Source organism: Hyla sarda, unplaced genomic scaffold (genome assembly GCF_029499605.1).
Source record: "Hyla sarda isolate aHylSar1 unplaced genomic scaffold, aHylSar1.hap1 scaffold_1951, whole genome shotgun sequence".
NCBI lineage: Eukaryota > Metazoa > Chordata > Amphibia > Anura > Hylidae > Hyla > Hyla sarda.
This window is the reverse complement of record NW_026608607.1, coordinates 16,097-37,216: the sequence shown is the minus strand read 5'-3', so window position 1 is coordinate 37,216 and position 21,120 is coordinate 16,097. Positions and strand designations below refer to the sequence as shown.

General features: G+C 44.8%; 1 protein-coding gene across 2 annotated transcripts in view; it reads left to right on the top strand.

The window, feature by feature from the left end:
* Nucleotides 1-21,120, top strand: part of LOC130316761 (SWI/SNF-related matrix-associated actin-dependent regulator of chromatin subfamily D member 3-like) — a 52,110-nt gene that overhangs the window by 15,658 nt on the left and 15,332 nt on the right. The window contains exon 1 of one of the 2 annotated variants that reach the window (XM_056552808.1): nucleotides 220-399. The exons of the other annotated variant lie outside the window; for it this stretch is intronic. Coding sequence (XP_056408783.1) covers nucleotides 322-399 — 78 coding nt within the window. The 5' untranslated portion in view covers nucleotides 220-321. Of the gene's footprint in view, nucleotides 1-219; nucleotides 400-21,120 lie in introns of those variants that run through there. 2 annotated transcript variants of the gene reach the window in all.

Here is a 21,120-nt window from a genome sequence, read left to right as displayed (position 1 = left end):
ACTCACACTCAGACAGGCAGGGACAGCTGGGGCAGAGGAGACGCTCTCAGGGTTCGCTGCTATTCCTGGCTTATCAGTGGAAGGAATTCAGCAGCTGGAGGGTGGGGAGTGGGGCCCTCAGCGCAGCCCTGGGAGACCCCCGCCATGCAGAGGAGAGCGGGATAACACCGGGGACACAAAGCGGGAGCAGGGGGGCCGTCATTCCCAGGACAAGGGGCCATAGTTAGGAGGGACTTACTTCCCCATCATCATTTACCGGAGAGACCCAGCAGTGGTGGGCACCAGATCTGCCCCGGGGGTGGCACTCACCGTCTGGGGGGGATGGCGGCGGACGATGCTGCTGGAGGAGCTCGGAGAGCGACTAAGAGCAAACTGTTCGAATTCCTGGTGCACGGAGTGGTGAGTGACGGGGCAACTAGGAAAGGGACAACAAGAGACGGGGCAACTACAGGTGGGACAACACGAGACAGGGCAACTAGGAAAGGGACAACAAGAGACGGGGCAACTACAGGTGGGACAACAAGAGACGGGGCAACTAGGAAAGGGACAACAAGAGACGGGGCAACTACAGGTGGGACAAGAGACGGGGCAAATAGGAAAGGGACAACAAGAGACGGGGCAACTACAGGTGGGACAACACGAGACGGGGCAACTACAGGTGGGACAACAAGAGACGGGGCAACTAGGAAAGGGACAACAAGAGACGGGGCAACTACAGGTGGGACAACATGAGACGGGGCAACTACAGGTGGGACAACATGAGACGGGGCAACTACAGGTGGGACAACAAGAGACGGGGCAACTACAGGTGGGACAACACGAGACAGGGCAACTAGGAAAGGGACAACAAGAGACGGGGCAACTACAGGTGGGACAACAAGAGACGGGGCAACTAGGAAAGGGACAACAAGAGACGGGGCAACTACAGGTGGGACAAGAGACGGGGCAAATAGGAAAGGGACAACAAGAGACGGGGCAACTACAGGTGGGACAACACGAGACGGGGCAACTACAGGTGGGACAACAAGAGACGGGGCAACTAGGAAAGGGACAACAAGAGACGGGGCAACTACAGGTGGGACAACATGAGACGGGGCAACTACAGGTGGGACAACATGAGACGGGGCAACTACAGGTGGGACAACAAGAGACGGGGCAACTACAGGTGGGACAACAAGAGACAGGGCAACTACAGGTGGGACAACAAGAGACGGGGCAACTACAGGTGGGACAACACGAGACGGGGCAACTACAGGTGGGACAACAAGAGACGGGGCAACTACAGGTGGGACAACAAGAGACGGGGCAACTAGGAAAGGGACAACAAGAGACGGGGCAACTACAGGTGGGACAACAAGAGACGGGGCAACTAGGAAAGGGACAACAAGAGACGGGGCAACTACAGGTGGGACAACACGAGACGGGGCAACTACAGGTGGGACAACAAGAGATGGGGCAACTACAGGTGGGACAACAAGAGACGGGGCAACTACAGGTGGGACAACAAGAGACGGGGCAACTACAGGTGGGACAACACGAGACGGGGCAACTACAGGTGGGACAACAAGAGACGGGGCAAATACAGGTGGGACAACAAGAGACGGGGCAACTACAGGTGGGACAACAAGAGACGGGGCAACTACAGGTGGGACAACACGAGACGGGGCAACTACAGGTGGGACAACAAGAGACGGGGCAACTAGGAAAGGGACAACAAGAGACGGGGCAACTACAGGTGGGACAACACGAGACGGGGCAACTACAGGTGGGACAACAAGAGACGGGGCAACTACAGGTGGGACAACAAGAGATGGGGCAACTACAGGTGGGACAACAAGAGACGGGGCAACTACAGGTGGGACAACACGAGACGGGGCAACTACAGGTGGGACAACAAGAGACGGGGCAACTAGGAAAGGGACAACAAGAGACGGGGCAACTACAGGTGGGACAACACGAGACGGGGCAACTACAGGTGGGACAACAAGAGACGGGGCAACTACAGGTGGGACAACAAGAGACGGGGCAACTAGGAAAGGGACAACAAGAGACGGGGCAACTACAGGTGGGACAACACGAGACGGGGCAACTACAGGTGGGACAACAAGAGACGGGGCAACTAGGAAAGGGACAACAAGAGACGGGGCAACTACAGGTGGGACAACAAGAGACGGGGCAACTAGGAAAGGGACAACAATAGACGGGGCAACTACAGGTGGGACAACAAGAGACGGGGCAACTACAGGTAGGACAACAAGAGACGGGGCAACTACAGGTGGGACAACACGAGACGGGGCAACTACAGGTGGGACAACACGAGACGGGGCAACTACAGGTGGGACAACAAGAGATGGGGCAACTACAGGTGGGACAACAAGAGATGGGGCAACTAGGAAAGGGACAACAAGAGATGGGGCAACTACAGGTGGGACAACAAGAGATGGGGCAACTACAGGTGGGACAACACGAGACGGGGCAACTACAGGTGGGACAACAAGAGACGGGGCAACTACAGGTGGGACAACACGAGACAGGGCAACTACAGGTGGGACAACAAGAGACAGGGCAACTACAGGTGGGACAACAAGAGATGGGGCAACTAGGAAAGGGACAACAAGAGACGGGGCAACTACAGGTGGGACAACAAGAGACGGGGCAACTACAGGTGGGACAACACGAGACGGGGCAACTACAGGTGGGACAACAAGAGACGGGGCAACTACAGGTGGGACAACAAGAGATGGGGCAACTACAGGTGGGACAACACGAGACAGGGCAACTACAGGTGGGACAACAAGAGACGGGGCAACTACAGGTTGGACAACAAGAGACGGGGCAACTACAGGTGGGACAACAAGAGACGGGGCAACTACAGGTGGGACAACACGAGACGGGGCAACTAGGAAAGGGACAACAAGAGACGGGGCAACTACAGGTGGGACAACAAGAGACGGGGCAACTAGGAAAGGGACAACAAGAGACGGGGCAACTACAGGTGGGACAACACGAGACGGGGCAACTACAGGTGGGACAACAAGAGACGGGGCAACTACAGGTGGGACAACAAGAGACGGGGCAACTACAGGTGGGACAACAAGAGACGGGGCAACTAGGAAAGGGACAACAAGAGACGGGGCAACTACAGGTGGGACAACAAGAGACGGGGCAACTACAGGTGGGACAACACGAGACGGGGCAACTACAGGTGGGACAACAAGAGACGGGGCAACTACAGGTGGGACAACAAGAGACGGGGCAACTAGGAAAGGGAAAACAAGAGACGGGGCAACTACAGGTGGGACAACAAGAGACGGGGCAACTACAGGTGGGACAACAAGAGACGGGGCAACTACAGGTGGGACAACAAGAGACGGGGCAACTAGGAAAGGGACAACAAGAGACGGGGCAACTAGGAAAAGGGACAACAAGCGACGGGGAAACTACAGGTGGGACAACAAGAGACGGGGCAACTACAGGTGGGACAACAAGAGACGGGGCAACTAGGAAAGGGACAACAAGAGACGGGGCAACTAGGAAAGGGACAACAAGGGACGGGGCAACTAGGAAAGGGACAACAAGAGACGGGGCAACTAGGAAAGGGACAACAAGAGACGGGGCACCTACAGGTGGGACAACAAGAGACGGGGCAACTAGGAAAGGGACAACAAGAGACGGGGCAACTACAGGTGGGACAACACGAGACGGGGCAACTACAGGTGGGACAACAAGAGACGGGGCAACTACAGGTGGGACAACAAGAGACGGGGCAACTACAGGTGGGACAACAAGAGACGGGGCAACTACAGGTGGGGAAACAAGACGGGGCAACTAGGAAAGGGACAAAGAGAGACGGGGCAACTAGGAAAGGGACAACAAGGGACGGGGCAACTAGGAAAGGGACAACAAGAGACGGGGCAACTAGGAAAGGGACAACAAGAGACGGGGCACCTACAGGTGGGACAACAAGAGACTGGGCACCTACAGGTGGGACAACAAGAGACGGGGCAACTACAGGTGGGACAACAAGAGACGGGGCAACTACAGGTGGGGAAACAAGAGACGGGGCAACTACAGGTGAGACAACAAGAGACGGGGCAACTACAGGTGGGACAACAAGAGACGGGGCAACTAGGAAAGGGACAACAAGAGACGGGGCAACTACAGGTGGGACAACAAGAGACAGGGCAACTACTGGAGGGACAACAAGAGACGGGGCAACTACAGGTGGGACAACAAGAGACGGGGCAACTAGGAAAGGGACAACAAGAGACGGGGCAACTACAGGTGGGACAACAAGAGACAGGGCAACTACTGGAGGGACAACAAGAGATGGGGCAACTACAGGTGGGAAAACAAGAGACGGGGCAACTACTGGAGGGACAACAAGAGACGGGGCAACTACAGGTGGGAAAACAAGAGACGGGGCAACTACAGGTGGGACAACAAGAGACGGGGCAAATAGGAAAGGGACAACAAGAGACGGGGCAACTACAGGTGGGACAACAAGAGACGGGGCAACTACAGGTGGGACAACAAGAGACGGGGCAACTACAGGTGGGACAACAAGAGACGGGGCAACTACAGGTGGGACAACAAGAGACGGGGCTACTACAGGTGGGACAACAAGAGACGGGGCTACTACAGGTGGGACAACAAGAGACGGGGCAACTACAGGTGGGACAACAAGAGACGGGGCAACTACAGGTGGGACAACAAGAGACGGGGCAACTACAGATGAGACAACAAGAGACGGGGCAACTACAGAAGGGACAACAAGAGACGAGGCAACTACAGAAGGGACAACAAGAGACTGGGCAACTACAGGTGGGACAACAAGAGAAGGGGCAACTACAGGTGGGACAACAAGAGACGGGGCAACTACAGGTGGGACAACAAGAGACAGGGCAACTACAGAAGGGACAACAAGAGACGGGGCAACTACAGGTGGGACAACAAAAAACGGGGCAACTAGGAAAGGGACAAAAAGACGGGGCAACAACAGAAGGGACAACAATAGATGGGGCAACTACAGGTGGGACAACAAGAAATGGGGCAACTACAGAAGGGACAACAAGAGACGGGGCAACTACAGATGGGACAGCAAGAGACGGGGCAACTAGGAAAGGGACAACATGAGATGGGGCAACTACAGGTGGGACAACAAGAGATGGGGCAACCACAGATGGGACAAGAGACGGGGCAGCTACAGAAGGGACAACAAGAGACGGGGCAACTACAGGTGGAACAACAAGAGAACGGGCAACTAGGAAAGGGACAACATGAGACGGGGCAACTACAGGTGGGACAACAAGAGAACGGGCAACTAGGAAAGGGACAACATGAGACGGGGCAACTAGGAAAAGTACAGAGATGGGGCAACTACAGAAGGGACAACAAGAGATGGGGCAACTACAGAAGGGACAACAAGAGAAGGGGCAACTACAGAAGGGACAACAAGAGACGGGGCAACTAGGAAAGGGACAACAAGAGACGGGGCAACTACAGAAGGGACAACAAGAGACGGGGCAACTACAGATGGGACAACAAGAGATGGGGCAACTACAGATGGGACAACAAGAGACGGGGCAACTACAGATGGGACAACAAGAGATGGGGCAACTACAGATGGGACAGAGCACCTAGAGAAGGGAAAGCAAGGGACGAGGAAACTAGAACAAGATATACACTATTACTACTACCACCACCGCTATACTGCCCCTCCTCTATATGTACACTACTACTACTACTACCACCGCTATACTGCCCCTCCTCTATATGTACACTACTACTACTACCACTATACTGCCCCTCCTCTATATGTACACTACTACTACTACCACTATACTACCCCTCCTCTATATGTACACTACTACTACTACCGCTATACTACTCCTCCTGTATATGTACACTACTACTACTACCACTATACTACCCCTCCTCTATATGTACACTACTACTACTACCACTATACTACCCCTCCTCTATATGTACACTACTACTACTACTACCGCTATACTACTCCTCCTCTATATGTACACTACTACTACTACCGCTATACTACCCCTCCTCTATATGTACACTACTACTACTACCGCTATACTACCCCTCCTCTATATGTACACTACTACTACTACCACCGCTATACTACCCCTCCTCTATATGTACACTACTACTACTACCGCTATACTACTCCTCCTCTATATGTATACTACTACTACCGCTATACTACTCCTCCTCTATATGTATACTACTACTACCGCTATACTACCCCTCCTCTATATGTACACTACTACTACTACCGCTATACTACTCCTCCTCTATATGTATACTACTACTACTACCACTATACTACCCCTCCTCTATATGTACACTACTACTACTACCACTATACTACCCCTCCTCTATATGTACACTACTACTACTACTACCGCTATACTACTCCTCCTCTATATGTATACTACTACTACTACCGCTATACTACCCCTCCTCTATATGTACACTACTACTACTACCGCTATACTACTCCTCCTCTATATGTATACTACTACTACTACCGCTATACTACTCCTCCTCTATATGTACACTACTACTACTACTACCGCTATACTACTCCTCCTCTATATGTACACTACTACTACTACTACCACTATACTACCCCTCCTGTATATGTACACTACTACTACTACTACTACCGCTATACTACCCCTCCTCTATATGTACACTACTACTACTACCGCTATACTACCCCTCCTCTATATGTACACTACTACTACTACTACCACCGCTATACTCCTCCTCCTCTATATGTACACTACTACTACTACTACCGCTATACTACCCCTCCTCTGTATGTACACTACTACTACTACCGCTATACTACTCCTCCTGTATATGTATACTACTACTGCTACTACCACTATACTACCCCTCCTCTGTATGTACACTACTACTACTACCACTATACTACCCCTCCTCTATATGTACACTACTACTACTACTACTACCACTATACTGCCCCTCCTCTATATGTACACTACTACTACTACTACTACCACTATACTGCCCCTCCTCTATATGTACACTACTACTACTACCACTATACTGCCCCTCCTCTATATGTACACTACTACTACTACCGCTATACTACCCCTCCTCTATATGTACACTACTACTACTACCACCACCGCTATACTACCCCTCCTCTATATGTACACTACTACTACTACCGCTATACTACTCCTCCTCTGTATGTACACTACTACTACTACTACCACCGCTATACTACTCCTCCTCTATATGTATACTACTACTAGTACCGCTATACTACCCCTCCTCTATATGTACACTACTACTACTACCGCTATACTACCCCTCCTCTATATGTACACTACTACTACTACTACCGCTATACTCCTCCTCCTCTATATGTATACTACTACTACTACCGCTATACTACCCCTCCTCTATATGTACACTACTACTACTACCACTATACTACCCCTCCTCTATATGTGCACTACTACTACTACCGCTATACTACCCCTCCTCTATATGTACACTACTACTACCGCTATACTACCCCTCCTCTATATGTACACTACTACTACTACTACTACCGCTACACTACTCCTCCTCTATATGTATACTCCTCCTCTATATGTATACTACTACTACCACTATACTACCCCTCCTCTATATGTACACTACTACTACTACTACCACCGCTATACTACTCCTCCTCTATATGTACACTACTACTACTACCACTATACTACTCCTCCTCTATATGTACACTACTACTACTACCACCGCTATACTCCTCCTCCTCTATATGTACACTACTACTACTACCACTATTCTACTCCTCCTCTATATGTACACTACTACTACCACCGCTATACTACCCCTCCTCTATATGTATACTACTACTACTACTACCACCGCTATACTCCTCCTCCTCTATATGTACACTACTACTACTACCGCTATACTACTCCTCCTCTATATGTACACTACTACCAGTACCGCTATACTACTCCTCCTCTATATGTATACTACTACTACTACCGCTATACTACCCCTCCTCTATATGTACACTACTACTACTACCGCTATACTACCCCTCCTCTATATGTACACTACTACTACTACTACTACTACCGCTATACTACCTCTCCTCTATATGTACACTACTACTACCACTATACTACCCCTCCTCTATATGTATACTCCTCCTCTATATGTACACTACTACTACTACTACTACTACTACCGCTATACTACTCCTCCTCTATATGTACACTACTACTACTACTACCACCGCTATACTACTCTTCCTCTATATGTATACTACTGCTACTACCGCTATACTACCCCTCCTCTATATGTACACTACTACTACTACTACCGCTATACTACCCCTCCTCTATATGTACACTACTACTACTACCGCTACACTACTCCTCCTCTATATGTATACTACTGCTACTACTACTACTACTACTACTACCGCTACACTACTCCTCCTCTATTTGTATACTACTACTACTACTACCGCTACACTACTCCTCCTCTATATGTATACTACTACTACTACTACTACTACTACTACCGCTACACTACCCCTCCTCTATATGTACACTACTACTACTACTACCGCTACACTACTCCTCCTCTATATGTATACTCCTCCTCTATATGTACACTACTACTACTACCGCTATACTACTCCTCCTCTATATGTATACTACTACTACTACTACTACTACTACCGCTACACTACTCCTCCTCTATATGTATACTACTACTACTACCGCTATACTACTCCTCCTCTATATGTACACTACTACTACTACTACCGCTATACTACCCCTCCTCTATATGTACACTACTACTACTACTACCGCTATACTACTCCTCCTCTATATGTACACTACTACTACTACTACTACCGCTATACTACTCCTCCTCTATATGTACACTACTACTACTACTACTACCACTATACTACCCCTCCTCTATATGTACACTACTACTACTACTACCGCTATACTACCCCTCCTCTATATGTACACTACTACTACTACTACTACCACTATACTACCCCTCCTCTATATGTACACTACTACTACTACTACCGCTATACTACTCCTCCTCTATATGTACACTACTACTACTACTACCGCTATACTACCCCTCCTCTATATGTACACTACTACTACTACCACTATACTACCCCTCCTCTATATGTACACTACTACTACTACTACTACCACTATACTACCCCTCCTCTATATGTACACTACTACTACTACTACCGCTATACTACTCCTCCTCTATATGTACACTACTACTACTACTACCGCTATACTACCCCTCCTCTATATGTACACTACTACTACTACTACTACCGCTATACTACTCCTCCTCTATATGTACACTACTACTACTACTACCGCTATACTACCCCTCCTCTATATGTACACTACTACTACTACTACCACTATTCTACTCCTCCTCTATATGTACACTACTACTACTACCACTATACTACTCCTCCTCTATATGTATACTACTACTACTACTACCGCTACACTACTCCTCCTCTATATGTACACTACTACTACTACTACTACTACTACCACTATACTACCCCTCCTCTATATGTACACTACTACTACTACTACCGCTATACTACCCCTCCTCTATATGTACACTACTACTACTACCGCTATACTACTCCTCCTCTATATGTACACTACTACTACTACTACTACTACTACCCCTCCTCTATATGTACACTACTACTACTACTACCGCTATACTACCCCTCCTCTATATGTACACTACTACTACTACTACCGCTATACTACCCCTCCTCTATATGTACACTACTACTACTACCGCTATACTACTCCTCCTCTATATGTACACTACTACTACTACTACTACTACTACCCCTCCTCTATATGTACACTACTACTACTACTACCGCTATACTACCCCTCCTCTATATGTACACTACTACTACTACTACCGCTATACTACCCCTCCTCTATATGTACACTACTACTACTACTACCGCTATACTACCCCTCCTCTATATGTACACTACTACTACTACTACCTCTATACTACTCCTCCTCTATATGTACACTACTACTACTACCGCTATACTACTCCTCCTCTATATGTATACTACTACTACTACTACTACTACTACTACTGCTACACTACTCCTCCTCTATATGTATACTACTACTACCACTACCGCTACACTACTCCTCCTCTATATGTACACTACTACTACTACCGCTATACTACTCCTCCTCTATATGTATACTACTACTACTACCACTATACTGCCCCTCCTCTATATGTACACTACTACTACTACTACTGCTACACTACTCCTCCTCTATATGTATACTACTACTACCACTACCGCTATACTACCCCTCCTCTATATGTACACTACTACTACTACCGCTATACTACCCCTCCTCTATATGTACACTACTACTACTACTACTACCACCGCTATACTACTCCTCCTCTATATGTATACTACTACTACTACCTCTATACTACTCCTCCTCTATATGTACACTACTACTACTGCTATACTACCCCTCCTCTATATGTACACTACTACTACTACTACCGCTATACTACTCCTCCTCTATATGTATACTATTACTACTACCGCTACACTACTCCTCCTCTATATGTACACTACTACTACTACCACTGCTTCCAAAGCCGGCAGGATATTGTCATGTATCAAAAGAGGCCTGGACTCCAGGGACCGGGACATAATACTCCCCCTTTATAAAGCATTGGTACAGTCTATAGTGTATAATACTCCCCCTTTATAAAGCATTGGTACAGTCTGTAGTGTATAATACTCCCCCTTTATAAAGCATTGGTACAGTCTATAGTGTATAATACTCCCCCTTTATAAAGCATTGGTACAGTCTATAGTGTATAATACTCCCCCTTTATAAAGCATTGGTACAGTCTATAGTGTATAATACTCCCCCTTTATAAAGCATTGGTACAGTCTATAGTGTATAATACTCCCCTTTTATAAAGCATTGGTACAGTCTATAGTGTATAATACTCCCCCTTTATAAAGCATTGGTACAGTCTATAGTGTATAATACTCCCCCTTTATAAAGCATTGGTACAGTCTATAGTGTATAATACTCCCCCTTTATAAAGCATTGGTACAGTCTATAGTGTATAATACTCCCCCTTTATAAAGCATTGGTACAGTCTATAGTGTATAATACTCCCCCTTTATAAAGCATTGGTACAGTCTATAGTGTATAATACTCCCCCTTTATAAAGCATTGGTACAGTCTATAGTGTATAATACTCCCCCTTTATAAAGCATTGGTACAGTCTATAGTGTATAATACTCCCCCTTTATAAAGCATTGGTACGGCCTCACCTGGAATATGCTGGTCAGTTTTGGGCACCTGTCCATAAAAGGGACACTGCGGAGCTGGAAAGGGTGCAGAGACGCGCGACTAAACTAATATGGGGCCTGGAACATCTTAGCTATGAGGAGCGATTAAAGGAGTTACAATTGTTTAGTCTTGAGAAGAGACGTATAAGGGGGGATATGATAAACGTATATAAGTATATAAATGGCCCATACAAAAAATATGGAGAAAAACTGTTCCAGGTTAAACCCCCCAAAGGACGAGGGGGCACTCCCTCCATCTGGAGAAGAAAAGGTTTAGTCTAAAGGGGCGACACGCCTTCTTTACCGTGAGGACTGTGAATTTATGGAACGGTCTACCTCAGGAACTGGTCACAGCAGGAACAATTAACAGCTTTAAAACAGGGTTAGATACATTCCTGGAACAAAATAACATTAATGCTTATGCAGAAATATAAAATCTCATCCCTTCCCCAATATCGCGCCGCACCCCTACCCCTTAATTCCCTGGTTGAACTTGATGGACATATGTCTTTTTTCGACCATACTAACTATGTAACTATGTAACTATACTACCCCTCCTCTATATGTACACTACTACTACTACCACCGCTATACTACCCCTCCTCTATATGTACACTACTACTACTACCACCGCTATACTACCCCTCCTCTATATGTACACTACTACTACTACCGCTATACTACTCCTCCTCTATATGTATACTACTACTACTACCGCTATACTACTCCTCCTCTATATGTACACTACTACTAGTACCGCTATACTACCCCTCCTCTATATGTACACTACTACTACCACTATACTACTCCTCCTCTATATGTATACTACTACTACTACCACTATACTACTCCTCCTCTATATGTACACTACTACTACTACCACTATACTACTCCTCCTCTATATGTACACTACTACTACTACTACCACTATACTACCCCTCCTCTATATGTACACTACTACTACCACTATACTACTCCTCCTCTATATGTATACTACTACTACTACCACTATACTACTCCTCCTCTATATGTACACTACTACTACTACCACTATACTACTCCTCCTCTATATGTACACTACTACTACTACCACTATACTACTCCTCCTCTATATGTACACTACTACTACTACTACCACTATACTACCCCTCCTCTATATGTACACTACTACTACTACTACCACTATACTACTCCTCCTCTATATGTACACTACTACTACTACTACCACTATACTACTCCTCCTCTATATGTACACTACTACTACTACTACCACTATACTACTCCTCCTCTATATGTACACTACTACTACTACTACCACTATACTACCCCTCCTCTATATGTACACTACTACTACTACTACCACTATACTACTCCTCCTCTATATGTACACTACTACTACTACCACTATACTACCCCTCCTCTATATGTACACTACTACTACTACTACCACTATACTACCCCTCCTCTATATGTACACTACTACTACTACCACTATACTACCCCTCCTCTATATGTACACTACTACTACTACTACCGCTATACTACTCCTCCTCTATATGTATACTACTACTACTACTACCACCGCTATACTACTCCTCCTCTATATGTACACTACTACTACTACTACCACCGCTATACTACTCCTCCTCTATATGTACACTACTACTACTACTACCACCGCTATACTACTCCTCCTCTATATGTACACTACTACTACTACTACCACCGCTATACTACTCCTCCTCTATATGTACACTACTACTACTACCACTATACTACTCCTCCTCTATATGTACACTACTACTACTACTACCGCTATACTACCCCTCCTCTATATGTACACTACTACCACTACCACTATACTACCCCTCCTCTATATGTACACTACTACTACTACTACCACCGCTATACTACCCCTCCTCTATATGTACACTACTACTGCTACTACCACCACTATACTACTCCTCCTCTATATGTACACTACTACTACTACTACCGCTATACTACTCCTCCTCTATATGTATACTACTACTACTACTACCACCGCTATACTACCCCTCCTCTATATGTACACTACTACTACTACCACCGCTATACTACTCCTCCTCTATATGTACACTACTACTACTACTACCGCTATACTACTCCTCCTCTATATGTACACTACTACTACTACCACTATACTACCCCTCCTCTATATGTACACTACTACTGCTACTACCACCACTATACTACTCCTCCTCTATATGTACACTACTACTACTACCGCTATACTACTCCTCCTCTATATGTACACTACTACTACCACCGCTATATTACCCCTCCTCTATATGTACACTACTACTACTACTACTACCACTATACTACCCCTCCTCTATATGTACACTACTACTACTACTACCGCTATACTACTCCTCCTCTATATGTACACTACTACTACTACTACCGCTACACTACTCCTCCTCTATATGTACACTACTACTACTACTACTACCACCGCTATACTACCCCTCCTCTATATGTACACTACTACTACTACTACCACTATACTACCCCTCCTCTATATGTACACTACTACTACTACTACCGCTATACTACTCCTCCTCTATATGTACACTACTACTACTACTACCGCTACACTACTCCTCCTCTATATGTACACTACTACTACTACTACTACCACCGCTATACTACTCCTCCTCTATATGTACACTACTACTGCTACTACCACTGCTATACTACTCCTCCTCTATATGTATACTACTACTACTACCGCTATACTACCCCTCCTCTATATGTATACTACTACTACTACCGCTATACTACCCCTCCTCTATATGTACACTACTACTAGTACCGCTATACTACCTCTCCTCTATATGTACACTACTACTACTACCACTATTCTACTCCTCCTCTATATGTACACTACTACTACCGCTATACTACCCCTCCTCTATATGTACACTACTACTACTACCGCTACACTACTCCTCCTCTATATGTACATTACTACTACTACTACCACCGCTATACTACCCCTCCTCTATATGTACACTACTACTACTACCGCTATACTACTCCTCCTCTATATGTATACTACTACTACTACTACCGCTATACTACCCCTCCTCTATATGTACACTACTACTACTACCGCTACACTCCTCCTCCTCTATATGTACACTACTACTACTACCGCTATACTACCCCTCCTCTATATGTACACTACTACCAGTACCGCTATACTACCCCTCCTCTATATGTACACTACTACTACTACCACTATTCTACTCCTCCTCTATATGTACACTACTACTACTACTACCGCTATACTACCCCTCCTCTATATGTACACTACTACTACTACCGCTACACTACTCCTCCTCTATATGTATACTACTACTACTACCGCTATACTACCCCTCCTCTATATGTACACTACTACTACTACCACCACCGCTATACTACTCCTCCTCTATATGTACACTACTACTACTACTACTATACTACTCCTCCTCCATATGTACACTACTACTACTACCGCTACACTACTCCTCCTCTATATGTACACTACTACTACTACTACCGCTACACTACTCCTCCTCTATATGTACACTACTACTACTACTACCGCTATACTGCCCCTCCTCTATATGTACACTACTACTACTACCACCACCGCTACACTACTCCTCCTCTATATGTACACTACTACTACTACCGCTATACTACTCCTCCTCTATATGTACACTACTACTACTACTACCGCTATACTACTCCTCCTCTATATGTACACTACTACTAGTACCGCTATACTACTCCTCCTCTATATGTACACTACTACTACTACCGCTATACTACTCCTCCTCTATATGTACACTACTACTACTACTACCGCTATACTACTCCTCCTCTATATGTACACTACTACTAGTACCGCTATACTACCCCTCCTCTATATGTATACTACTACTACTACTACCACCGCTATACTACTCCTCCTCTATATGTACACTACTACTACTACCACCGCTATACTACTCCTCCTCTATATGTACACTACTACTAGTACCGCTATACTACTCCTCCTCTATATGTACACTACTACTACTACCACTATACTACTCCTCCTCTATATGTACACTACTACTACTACTACCACTATACTACTCCTCCTCTATATGTACACTACTATTACCGCTATACTACTCCTCCTCTATATGTACACTACTACTACTACTACTACCGCTATACTACTCCTCAACTATATGTACACTACTACTACTACCGCTATACTACTCCTCCTCTATATGTACACTACTACTACTACCGCTATACTACCCCTCCTCTATATGTACACTACTACTACTACCGCTATACTACCCCTCCTCTATATGTACACTACTACTACTACCGCTATACTACTCCTCCTCTATATGTACACTACTACTACTACTACTACCGCTATACTACCCCTCCTCTATATGTACACTACTACTACTACCGCTATACTACTCCTCCTCTATATGTACACTACTACTACTACCGCTATACTACCCCTCCTCTATATGTACACTACTACTACTACTACCGCTATACTACCCCTCCTCTATATGTACACTACTACTACTACTACCGCTATACTACCCCTCCTCTATATGTACACTACTACTACTAGTACCGCTATACTACCCCTCCTCTATATGTATACTACTACTACTACTACTACCTCTATACTACCCCTCCTCTATATGTACACTACTACTACCACCGCTATACTCCTCCTCCTCTATATGTACATTACTACTACTACTACCGCTATACTACCCCTCCTCTATATGTACACTACTACTACTACTACCGCTATACTACCCCTCCTCTATATGTACACTACTACTACTAGTACCGCTATACTACCCCTCCTCTATATGTATACTACTACTACTACTACTACCTCTATACTATCCCTCCTCTATATGTACACTACTACTACTACCGCTATACTACTCCTCCTCTATATGTACACTACTACTACTACTACCGCTATACTCCTCCTCCTCTATATGTACACTACTACTACTACTACCGCTATACTACCCCTCCTCTATATGTATACTCCTCCTCTATATGTACACTACTACTACTACCACCGCTATACTACCCCTCCTCTATATGTACACTACTACTACTACTACTACCGCTATACTACCCCTCCTCTATATGTACACTACTACTACTACTACTACCTCTATACTACCCCTCCTCTATATGTACACTACTACTACCACCGCTATACTCCTCCTCCTCTATATGTACATTACTACTACTACTACCGCTATACTACCCCTCCTCTATATGTACACTACTACTACTACTACCGCTATACTACCCCTCCTCTATATGTACACTACTACTACTAGTACCGCTATACTACCCCTCCTCTATATGTACACTACTACTGCTACTACCACCGCTATACTCCTCCTCCTCTATATGTACACTACTACTACTACTACCGCTATACTACCCCTCCTCTATATGTACACTACTACTACTACTACTACCACTATACTACTCCTCCTCTATATGTACACTACTACTACTACTACCGCCATACTACTCCTCCTCTATATGTACACTACTACTACTACCACCGCTATACTACCCCTCCTCTATATGTACACTACTACTACTACCGCTATACTACCCCTCCTCTATATGTACACTACTACTGCTACTACTACCTCTATACTACCCCTCCTCTATATGTACACTACTACTACTACTACTACCTCTATACTACCCCTCCTCTATATGTACACTACTACTACTACCGCTATACTACCCCTCCTCTATATGTACACTACTACTGCTACTACCACCGCTATACTCCTCCTCCTCTATATGTACACTACTACTACTACTACCGCTATACTACCCCTCCTCTATATGTACACTACTACTACTACTACTACCACTATACTACTCCTCCTCTATATGTACACTACTACTACTACTACCGCTATACTACCCCTCCTCTATATGTACACTACTACTACTACTACTACCTCTATACTACTCCTCCTCTATATGTACACTACTACTACTACTACCGCTATACTACCCCTCCTCTATATGTACACTACTACTACTACTACCACCGCTATACTACCCCTCCTCTATATGTACACTACTACTACTACTACCTTTATACTACTCCTCCTCTATATGTACACTACTACTACTACTACCTCTATACTACTCCTCCTCTATATGTACACTACTACTACTACCACCGCTATACTACCCCTCCTCTATATGTACACTACTACTACTACTACTACCGCTATACTACCCCTCCTCTATATGTACACTACTACTACTACTACCACCGCTATACTACCCCTCCTCTATATGTACACTACTACTACTACTACCTCTATACTACTCCTCCTCTATATGTACACTACTACTACTACTACCTCTATACTACTCCTCCTCTATATGTACACTACTACTACTACCACCGCTATACTACCCCTCCTCTATATGTACACTACTACTACTACTACTACCTCTATACTACTCCTCCTCTATATGTACACTACTACTACTACTACCGCTATACTACCCCTCCTCTATATGTACACTACTACTACTACTACCACCGCTATACTACCCCTCCTCTATATGTACACTACTACTACTACTACCTTTATACTACTCCTCCTCTATATGTACACTACTACTACTACTACCTCTATACTACTCCTCCTCTATATGTACACTACTACTACTACCACCGCTATACTACCCCTCCTCTATATGTACACTACTACTACTACTACTACCGCTATACTACCCCTCCTCTATATGTACACTACTACTACTACTACCACCGCTATACTACCCCTCCTCTGTATGTACACTACTACTACTACCGCTATACTACCCCTCCTCTATATGTACACTACTACTACTACTACTACTACCGCTATACTACCCCTCCTCTATATGTATACTCCTCCTTTATATGTACACTACTACTACTACTACCGCTATACTACTCCTCCTCTATATGTACACTACTACTACTACTACCGCTATACTACCCCTCCTCTATATGTACACTACTACTACTACTACTACTACCGCTATACTACCCCTCCTCTATATGTATACTCCTCCTCTATATGTACACTACTACTACTACCGCTATACTACCCCTCCTCTATATGTACACTACTACTACTACCGCTATACTACCCCTCCTCTATATGTACACTACTACTACTACCGCTATACTACCCCTCCTCTATATGTACACTACTACTACTACTACTACTACCGCTATACTACCCCTCCTCTATATGTACACTACTACTACTACTACTACTACCGCTATACTACCCCTCCTCTATATGTATACTCCTCCTCTATATGTACACTACTACTACTACCACCGCTATACTACCCCTCCTCTATATGTACACTACTACTACTACCTCTATACTACTCCTCCTCTATATGTACACTACTACTGCTACTACCGCTATACTACCCCTCCTCTATATGTATACTCCTCCTCTATATGTACACTACTACTACTACTACCGCTATACTACCCCTCCTCTATATGTATACTCCTCCTCTATATGTACACTACTACTGCTACTACCGCTATACTACCCCTCCTCTATATGTATACTCCTCCTCTATATGTACACTACTACTACTACTACCGCTATACTACTCCTCCTCTATATGTACACTACTACTACTACTACCGCTATACTACTCCTCCTCTATATGTACACTACTACTACTACCACCGCTATACTACCCCTCCTCTATATGTACACTACTACTACTACTACTACTACCGCTATACTACCCCTCCTCTATATGTATACTCCTCCTCTATATGTACACTACTACTACTACTACCGCTATACTACTCCTCCTCTTTATGTACACTACTACTACTACCGCTATACTACTCCTCCTCTATATGTACACTACTACTACTACCACTATACTACCCCTCCTCTATATGTACACTACTACTACTACTACTACCGCTATACTCCTCCTCCTCTATATGTACACTACTACTACTACCACCGCTATACTGCCCCTCCTCTATATGTACACTACTACTACTACTACCACTATACTACTCCTCCTCTTTATGTACACTACTACTACTACCGCTATACTACTCCTCCTCTATATGTACACTACTACTACTACCACTATACTACCCCTCCTCTATATGTACACTACTACTACTACTACTACCGCTATACTCCTCCTCCTCTATATGTACACTACTACTACTACTACCGCTATACTCCTCCTCCTCTATATGTACACTACTACTACTACCACCACTATACTACTCCTCCTCTATATGTACACTACTACTACTACTACCGCTATACTACTCCTCCTCTTTATGTACACTACTACTACTACCGCTATACTACTCCTCCTCTATATGTACACTACTACTACCGCTATACTACTCCTCCTCTATATGTACACTACTACTACTACTACTACCGCTATACTCCTCCTCCTCTATATGTACACTACTACTACTACCGCTATACTACTCCTCCTCTATATGTACATTACTACTACTACCACTATACTACCCCTCCTCTATATGTACACTACTACTACTACTACCGCTATACTACTCCTCCTCTTTATGTACACTACTACTACTACTACCACTATACTACCCCTCCTCTATATGTACACTACTACTACTACCGCTATACTACTCCTCCTCTATATGTACACTACTACTACTACCACTATACTACCCCTCCTCTATATGTACACTACTACTACTACCGCTATACTACCCCTCCTCTATATGTACACTACTACTACTACCACTATTCTACTCCCCCTCTATATGTACACTACTACTACCACCGCTATACTACCCCTCCTCTATATGTACACTACTACTACTACCGCTATACTACTCCTCCTCTATATGTACACTACTACCACTACTACTATACTACCCCTCCTCTATATGTACACTACTACTACTACTACCACCGCTATACTACTCCTCCTCTTTATGTACACTACTAATACTGCTATACTACCCCTCCTCTATATGTACACTACTTCTACTACTACTACTACTACCACTATACTACCCCTCCTCTATATGTACACTACTACTACTACTACCACCGCTATACTACTCCTCCTCTTTATGTACACTACTACTACTGCTATACTACCCCTCCTCTATATGTACACTACTACTAGTACTACTACTACTACCACTATACTACCCCTCCTCTATATGTACACTACTACTACTACTACCGCTATACTACTCCTCCTCTATATGTATACTACTACTACTACTACCGCTATACTACCCCTCCTCTATATGTACACTACTACTACTACCACCGCTATACTACCCCTCCTCTATATGTACACTACTACTACTACCGCTATACTACTCCTCCTCTATATGTACACTACTACTACTACTACCGCTATACTACCCCTCCTCTATATGTACACTACTACTACTACCACCACTATACTACTCCTCCTCTATATGTACACTACTACTACTACTACCACTATACTACTCCTCC